We start from the raw sequence: 9,051 nt of genomic DNA on the forward strand, positions 1-9,051 counted from the left end.
TCTGTGCCCCCTCACTCATCCTTTACATTCACCAATCCTTGTTTCTTAACTTTCACTGGACAGATAATACTTGTAAAAACGTGGCCACATGCAGCATAGTATTGTTTTGACTGAATGGGTTTACATGTTTTGCTGCCTGTTTATTTGATTGGTTAAAGTATGAGGAGAAATACTCAATATCTAATACTTTATGCCTAATTATGAGTAATTAAAGCACGTAAGGACATACTTTGTGGCCGTTGGCTTATGTATTTAGCATAAAGGTCGAAGGTAATTTAATTATTTCATTGTAAGTATTATTGGAAAATCGGAAAAGACATGATTGGCTCGTGAGAAAGTTAATCCATTGATTGTGTGTGGCGTCTACATGTGATAAAGATGAAATAGTGCACAGAAGTCGATGCCGGTGAGTGTGACGTGATATTAAATGGCCTCCTCTAGTCCGCAATCAACCAGTAAACCGCGAGTACACTCGGACTTACAGCCTCCAATCATCCAATCACAAGGTGCGATGGTAGAGCGTCCTGTTCAGCCATGTTGTGGTTTTGAATGAGGAAGAAGCGGGAGATAATATTCTTCAACGAGTTTATATGCAATTTAAAGTCACGTTACGGGTATATACATGACTTAGGCTGCGGCTCAAAATGATAACCGTTTTTTCGAAAGCGTCGGTTGCGACTTATCGCATTCCCGTTTGAATTTAAACATACTTCTACAAATTAGCCGTGTGGCTAACAACGTTAGCTAGCAGGGTAGTTAGCATAGTGTGCTAGCTAGGCAACTGGCTAATTCTCAGCTAACTAGCTAACGGTTAGCTCGTTTCGTGGGAAAGTAAAATGATATTTGTGAGGAGTGTTAGCCTTTGATATAGCCTAAGCTAACCTGCCTCAGTCGAATGAAGCGCATTAGCTTGGTTTCGTTTGACTATATTGACAGGTAAACTGGAAGCAGCGGTAGCGTTTTATCTGTAACGGCATTATTTCTAAAACTTTTGAGCCATGCTGAATAAAATCTACGAATGGATAGAAACAAGCTTTGCCAATCTTCGCAATGGTGTACCAGCTGCGGAAGACTCAGATGCACACGGGGCACCGAGAGATGGTCAGATGAGGAGGAAAAGACCAATTGAATGGTATGAGCTGTAACGGCGTTATTCCCTCGTGTAATCTGAAGTCGGTGTGTTTAAAAAGAAACGGACCTCAAGTTACTTTGAATTATCTTATTGAGTCATCGTTACTATCGTTTCTGTTCAACCGTTTTTCAGTGGAATGTGTTATTAACTGTAAGACATGAATCTGTTTTCCCTAAAGTTTGGAAGATGGACATAACGTCGACCAAGATGGCTTAATGATAAAGAAATCAAGAATGGGTAAATAACCCCTCACTTTAATACATTGTAAGGTGTGAGTATACTGTCTGTGAGGATACAGTTAAATCAATACTACCCCACTTACAGTCTTGCCCGTCGGCTTGTTTATTTTTTCCCAAGGGGATCTTATTGACACAGTCAAGGTTGCAGCCGAAGGGGTTAAGACTCATAGCTCCAGTGTGGCTACATGGATGAGGAACAACGTGAGCCCTACCTTGAGAAATATACTACCTGCCTCTCCTGGTCCTCCACCTGGAGAACCCCAGCCATCAACTTCAGCAGCAGTCTGGACAAGGAGGCCGGTAAGGAATTGGTTAAGGGCCTGACTGTAGATGATGTCAAAACATTTGTTTGCCTTTCATTTAATATATCATGTATGTGTTTTTTTGTTTTGTTTTTTAAGATTGTTGAAAGGAACTCTTTGGATGAGACGTTCGCTGCTCCTTCCACTACTCTGTCGTGGAAAACAACCAAATCAGGTAAGACTATCACTTTAAGTGTATTAGCGTTTGTTTCAAGGTCGATAGTGTTTGTAGAGGCTTAAGGTTCTTGGAGAGAAGTTATTTATTCCTCTGTTCTCGTTCAACTCTAGAATGCTTGCGTAATGAGAAGTCGCTTCTGGGATCAAAAGTCTGTAGGCGACAAGTGTGCATGAGTCCGACACATCGTGAAGTGCCAAAAACCAATGGGCACTCAGTCAACTTGCCACCTTCCATCACCCCTGAATTACACCCCTCCCCACGGTTAGGGAGGCCCCTAAACCTCCGACCATTTGGAACGCCAAGGTATTCTTGGATTTGTCTTTAGGAAAAAGCATTCCCCATCTCAAGAGTTGCTTTTAGTTAAATGACTTGTCATAACACTGTGAGTTATTGTCAGTTGATGTTTGATTACAACTTTCATTTTTTGTCTGCAGTCAGTTCAGTGGAGTGGCAAGCAGCTCCAGCATGTATGAGAAGACCTTTCCAATCAAAGTGGTGCAGAGCCCAACACACAGCACCTCATCTGGCCGTGTACACAGGGCCAGGCCTCACTGCACAGCACAGGAGGTCAGACAACATGACAAAAAGACGCCATTGTGTTTCCTTCAAAATCAGTCATTGCATTTCTTTATTTACTTCATGATTCTCCTCTCTGTTTTACAGTCTGTTCATGAGGAGGAGAAGGAGGTCTACAGGCAGCTTCTGACCATGGTCTCTGGTGGTCAGTCGTCTTTCCTACACAATGGCAGCTCACATGCCATCGTGAGGTCGCACAGAGATTTGTACGTATCCATATAATTGCAGTGGACCTCTGCAATGCCATGTTGAAACTGTTATTGAAATATGTAAAGGGATGTAGAATAGGGGGGCAAATGAGGGAGAGTACTGCCAGAATTCAGTCACAGGCCAGTGGAGGGCTCCAGAGGCACATAAACAGCAGATCTATTTCCAAAACTCTCTCATGGCAGATTGAACAAGTTTTTATGTGCATAACTTTACAGTCAGATTTCAGAAGTGCCAGTAATCTCAGATTCAGTGAAGTTTGAACATGATCGAACATGATACAATAATATTAGTATTTGTACAAAGGTCCAACTAGTCATGGAGAATAATACCGCTTTTGTTCACTGTTGTGCCATAGTGATGGGATTTTCAGTGGTAGATGCATGTTTGCTCTCTAGCTGGAACTGGCATGTAAAAGTCAGTATGCAAATATTATCAAAATCGCTAAATGGCTAGGTTCAGTATCATAATAGATGCTCAAATGTTTTTCTTTATTTTATACCATTATAAAAGAAGCATTGTTTTAAATTTGGTTAAGTGAAAATGAAATGCAATGATGACCATTGTCACTAAAATCATGACTCAAATCCCAACCACAGTATCTGTCAAAATAATTGCAATTTGAATAGAAATTTTTCAAGGGTAACTACCAGTTAGCATCTACCTTTACTCACAAACTCTCCCTACGTTCACATGGGTAGTGGGAATTTGCATGATAAATATATTTCAATAGTTGCATGACTGTCCTTTACCGCTTTGACTGTGCGCTGTGCTTACCCCCGTCACTGTCTCATCAGCACCAGCTTTCTGACCACCAGCCGCAGACTGCTTCAGTTCTCTTCCCCTGCTGGGTCAGCAGCAGAAGGCACTTCAGAGGCACCCAGCAGCCCCCCCAGCCCCAGGGGTGTGTCTAGCCAGAGCTCCAGCAACCTCCCCAGCCCAGTGGGGACAGCCAACAGGCCAGGGACCCAGACATGGTCTCTGGACACGGACCTCAGCTCCAGCAGAGCAGCTACTCTCACATCAGTTCCTTCCCCATCTGCTCTGCAGGATAACTCCTCTCAGGACACACAATCATCAGGTAAAATTCTTGCACACTTGCGTGTACACCGTATTGAAATCTAGGCATTGTGAAATGTGATACCATAAGTGAATGTTATATTTGCTTGCGTCTTTATCTCTTCTTAGGTTATAATCTCCTTGTCTTTTCTTGCAGCTCACGACGGGGACTCTGTAATTATTTTAAATGAGCAAAAGGGTAAAAAGAAAGACAGCTCAAGGTTGGTATTAGTTTTCATTCAGGCTTAATATTTTGTTCATCACATTTCCCCACTAAGCATGTTATAAGGCATATATAAAAATGTTCTTATTTGTGTCTGACATGTTTTTTGCAGAGAAAATGTATAATTACACATTGAAATCCTTCTGATTGGCACCTACTCCTTTTCCCTTATAAAAAGTCCCAGAATATATAATTATACAAATATTTTTCATTTCGCAAGTTAAACTGCTGGACACATGATGTCTCCTACCTCACTGTAAAGACCTCTGTCAGTGTATGCGCAGTAGAGGCTTCAAGTGAATCTAACGTATAATATGACTTAACGTTATGGATGTATGGTCTAAGATGTAAATGTGTAAACATTTCATGTTGGATGCTGGAGTGAAAGCTTACTCAGGTGTTTTAATTATACACACAATTATTTGTCTCTATCTTTACAGTGTGCCATGTTTCCAAGCTGAGTTATGGATCAAAGAATTGTGAGTACACTTGCAAAAGTATTTAATTATATGACTGATCCACTATTATGTTTGAACAGAGGTGAACATGTATTTTTGGTCGCTATAGGACTAGTATGTATGACTCTCGGGCAAGAGAAAGACGGAGACAGATAGAAGAGCAGGAGGCGCTGGCTGCCCAGCTGCTGCGACAGGTGAGTGTGCAAAACTGAAGCCCTCTTTCAAATTCAGTTTTATAAATGTTGTTTTTCAACCTCTTGTTACCTAATGACCTCTTTCATTCATGTTGTTACTTCTTCCCAGCGTCTGTCTGAAGAGGGACAACGCAGCCCACATGTGGAGGTCCATGTTCGAGTTCCTTTGGAGAAGGAGGTTCCTTTGACTCTTGTGATAGAACAACCAAAGCCTTTGGAAGAGAAACCAGAATTCCCTGAACTCACAGAGGTGAGTCTTGATGTGTATGCAGTGTTTACAAAGTATGGAATTTATTTAGATAATCCAAATAGACTTCCCTCCACATAGAATATTATGTATTTCTTCTTTCTGTAAATCTTTTATTTCTTTTAATAAGTAGAAAAGCATTTGAAACTATGGGGTGACTAAATGTTTGCCTCGTTGTTGTGGCTTGAGCGGAGTCACAAACCCAAAACGTCGGTATTTGACGACCTGGTAATGAGACTGAACAATGATTTATCTCTCTCCAGAATAGCTTATGCCTTCTTTTAGATTCTCTTTGCCTTCTAGATTAAGAAAATTATTTTCGACCTATTCTTTTGTTCCAAACAATAAAATCTGAAATTGTTCAAATATTACAACTCAGAGCGATACCAGGGGTTAAGAGTATTGGGTATTTTTTGTTGCTGCAGGTAGGTACAGGCTGTTTAATATTAGGAATAAATTAATTTGTAACAAGTATAAGGTTTATTTTCTGCTTTTCTCACATGTATGCTGTCTCCTTCTGTTAAGGAAATGGAGGCTGAGGTGAACAGGGCGCTGAGAGGAGGTGGTTCTCATGAAGTATTAAGTGAAGGCTTTGGTCTCAGCCTGACCCGCAAAGACTTGCAGACCCTCAGCAACCTGAACTGGCTCAATGATGAAGTGAGTACACATTATCCTCAAGGTGTGAGATCTGTGTGTGAATTATCAGCAGGTATTAATTTGGCCATTCATCTGAATGTCTTATGTTCTTTTGGTTATGCATAAATCATGGCATACATCAAAAATACATGATTGTATTATGTGTGTAATAATGAAACACGACTGAGCCATTCAGTAGTCCTTGCCCAGTTAATTGAAACTCTCCCTCCTTAATCTCTCAGGTGATCAACTTTTACATGAACCTGTTGGTCGAGCGCAGCAAGGACCCCAATCTGCCATCCGCCAATACATTCAACACCTTTTTCTACCCCAAGCTGCGCAGCAGTGGCTACTCTACTGTCCGCCGTTGGACCAAAAAGATGGACATCTTTGCTAAAGACATCCTGTTGGTTCCTGTCCACTTGGGGGTGCACTGGTGCCTCTCTGTACGTCTTAATGACCATTATTGTGAAGCAGCAATGTTGGGATTTATTTATTTAGCAATTTTTCATTCAACTTTGCACATCTTTCTCTTAGGTGGTGGATTTCCGCAAAAAGGCTATCCTGTATTTTGATTCTATGGGAGGAAACAATGATGAAGCATGCAGAATATTGTTGTAAGTTGCAGTACCAGACATGTTTCTTTGAATACTTGTAGAGCTAAATGTAACTTCTGCAAATTGATTCTCATGAACCATCAAAGTGCACAGAAAGTAATACTTCATTTTTGTTTCCTCAGTGACTACCTGCAACAGGAAAGTAAGGACAAGAAGGGCAAGGCACTGGATACCTCAGGCTGGATTCTGCACAGCAAAAAGCGCAATGTAAGTCCTACACACTTGAAGACGAAGAGTGATATGTAGTCGGTTTCCTTTTTAAAAATCACAAGAAAACTCCAAGGCACTCACTTTTAAATGATTAAAACGCCTTTATTGTTACAGCATGGTCAGGTTAGACCTTAAAAAACAACCTCTGATGCATTTTGGCACAAAGTCTTCATGCAGAATTGCGTTAACAGTTTGTTGCCTTGGAGTTTTCTTGTGATTTTATGCCTGCATGTATCCTAATGTACCACAAAGGCTGCATCCAAATGTCTGGATTTCCCCGCTCTTGCAGACTTGGGACTGCACAGGCGCATCCCTGGGAAGTCTGAGGGCTGAGGTGCTGAGGGCACACAATTTATTCAGTCCTCAAGCCGACTTTCTGCTGACTTCTATAGAGTTGGCGTGGGCTGCAGACTTCACTGGACTTAACTGATTAAATTACATACAATTCATTGCACTAGGGACATGATGTTTTAGAACTTAATATTAATGTGTAAAACAATTACTGTATTGAAATATTACTTCGATTATGTGGGACAGAAATAATGTAGACGTTAATATGTTGTTGTATAGGCTGTAGAGGTCATCAAAATGCATTGTATTACTGTAGTGTCTAGGCCTGTCTATCAGTGGCTTAGATTAGCCTTGAGTGTCATGCCCTTGCAGACTTTATGTGATGAAAATGAACATGTCACAGTACTTGCAACTGAAGACCATGAAGGCTCAGTCCGCAAGTCCAGAGGAGGAAAATTTTGACTCAGCCTATCAAACCGAATTTGAGTCCAGGAAGTGCTCCTACCCTACATCTTTTGATTTATACAAGCAGTCTCATGTCATACTGCGTCATCAAACTACATATGTCTAGAAATTTTGGAGATGTCTCAATTATCAGCAGAAAGTTCCAGGTTATAGTTCTTGCAGCTTTTGTATTATATTTATTTAATTTAACTTTTGTATAACCAGGAGAGTCCAGTTGCTATTAAGAATCTCTTTTTCAAGACCTGGCCAAGAAAGACGGCAGCATAAACACAAGAACATAGTTAAATACAGAAAACACGAAAGGAGAGAAAAAAAGTTTTAAACACATTCCAAAAGAAGAAATTTCCAGCAGTCAATTCTCTAACAGGTGAATTAAAAACCAAATCTATTAATAGTGCAGTTCACTGTCAAGAAAATCCTCATGCTAAAATGTGATTTTTCAAACCAAAGGTTCAGCAGTCAAGTAAATCTTATTGATCAAATATCCTGTCAAATTTGTAGTGACGATAAGACATTTTGCTCTGTGTAATGTCGAATAACTTTATTCCTCCTTTATTACCAGGAAATCCCACAGCAGATGAATGGTAGCGACTGTGGAATGTTCACATGCAAATATGCAGATTACATTACCAAAGACAAGCCAATCACATTCACGCAGGTAATCACAAACCACATCAACATTAACAGCAATATTTATCAGGTAATCATCATGATAGTTGCCTAACAATGGCTCACGTGCCCCCTCTTTGATTCACAGAAACACATGCCCTACTTCAGAAGACGGATGGTGTGGGAGATTGTGAACCACAAGCTGTTGTGATGTCAGTATAAGGATTTTGAACTTGTATAGCTGATTCACAATAAAAAAAAATACGACTCGTAACGATGGCTGAGCTACGTTCAACAACAGGATCCACATGTCCTGTTCTGGGAAAGACTTGCACACCAGCTCATCAGATCAGGAACCAGCTCTGCTACTCTGCATCCTCTCAGCCCTCAGCGGATCTTAGCTGATGGGATGATGCTGGAGCACCAAGCACTGCCTACCAATACTCTACTCCACTTTGTTGTTTTATGGTGCGCCCATGGAGCATCAATACAGCAGCTGTGTACTGCGTGTTTTGTATTGCCCAGCCAGAACTGTTTTTGAAATCACACTTACGTACTGACTTACAAAACCATACTCTGAGCTGCAATGATCACGTTGATGCAGACGTACAAAGTTTACATGTTTTTGTCTTACAGGGAGACGAGCACATAATGCTGCATAATTTTTTATAATGGCAGTAATCCTGCATTTTGGTGTCACTGTCAATGTTTGATACTCTTGGTATGTGCAAAAAATATTGGCTGACCAAGGCAATATGAATGCCCATGAAACGGAAATTTGAGTGAGAACTATTCTTAAAATGTGTTTTTGGGCATGAGACTTTTATTTTTTATAATTTGTTTGATTAAAATGCACAAAAGTCTTCAAGTATGACATTGGCTCAGAGTATGATTTTCAATGGAAACAGAATGTTTTACTTGCCACTGACTTGCAAGTGTAACAAAACGGTCTTTGTTGCACCCTAAAACTGCAGGGTAAAAGTTTTGCCATTTCATTCTTACTCATTAGTCTTGATATAAGATTGTAAATTAAGGTTAAAAGTCTATTTTATGTATTCAGAGGTCTTCTTTCTTTTCATTTGACAGCAACTTTTGAGCATATTCGGTATATTTTGAACTTTGTAAATACTGATAACATATAAAGCCTCTTGAAAAGTGTAATATACTTTTTCTTTACGTATTTCCTATATTTTTATCTAGATTCAAGTCTGTTTTAGAAATAAATGCTCATGTATTGTGACTGTTCTTCATGTATTACCTCAGAATCAGCTCGGTTTGATATAAAAAAAACTGCCACATTTGATAATTTGATAAACATGAGAGAACCTGGACGTGTGTCTTCGCTTATTTGTAGTGCATGATCTCTTTTACGGGATTAAACACGCAAAGAATCTCTTGTGCAATAAGG

The 9,051-nt window shown here is 40.1% G+C and overlaps 1 protein-coding gene across 1 annotated transcript; it reads left to right on the forward strand.

Moving 5' to 3' along the window:
* Positions 1-447: 447 nt before the first annotated feature.
* senp1 (SUMO specific peptidase 1) lies at positions 448-8,974 on the forward strand. Its single transcript, XM_084365524.1, has 18 exons — positions 448-1,132; positions 1,311-1,369; positions 1,490-1,671; positions 1,773-1,848; positions 1,962-2,154; positions 2,286-2,418; positions 2,515-2,633; positions 3,432-3,715; positions 3,851-3,914; positions 4,357-4,395; positions 4,484-4,568; positions 4,678-4,818; positions 5,341-5,472; positions 5,694-5,897; positions 5,989-6,068; positions 6,191-6,275; positions 7,597-7,692; positions 7,792-8,974. Exons 1-18 carry the CDS (start codon positions 999-1,001, stop codon positions 7,852-7,854), a joined length of 2,169 nt encoding a protein of 722 aa, XP_084221650.1. The 5' UTR covers positions 448-998; the 3' UTR covers positions 7,855-8,974.
* Positions 8,975-9,051: the final 77 nt, after the last annotated feature.

Source organism: Pagrus pagrus (assembly GCF_965226575.1).
Source record: "Pagrus pagrus genome assembly, chromosome: 11".
In the NCBI taxonomy this organism is placed as follows: Eukaryota; Metazoa; Chordata; class Actinopteri; order Spariformes; family Sparidae; genus Pagrus; species Pagrus pagrus.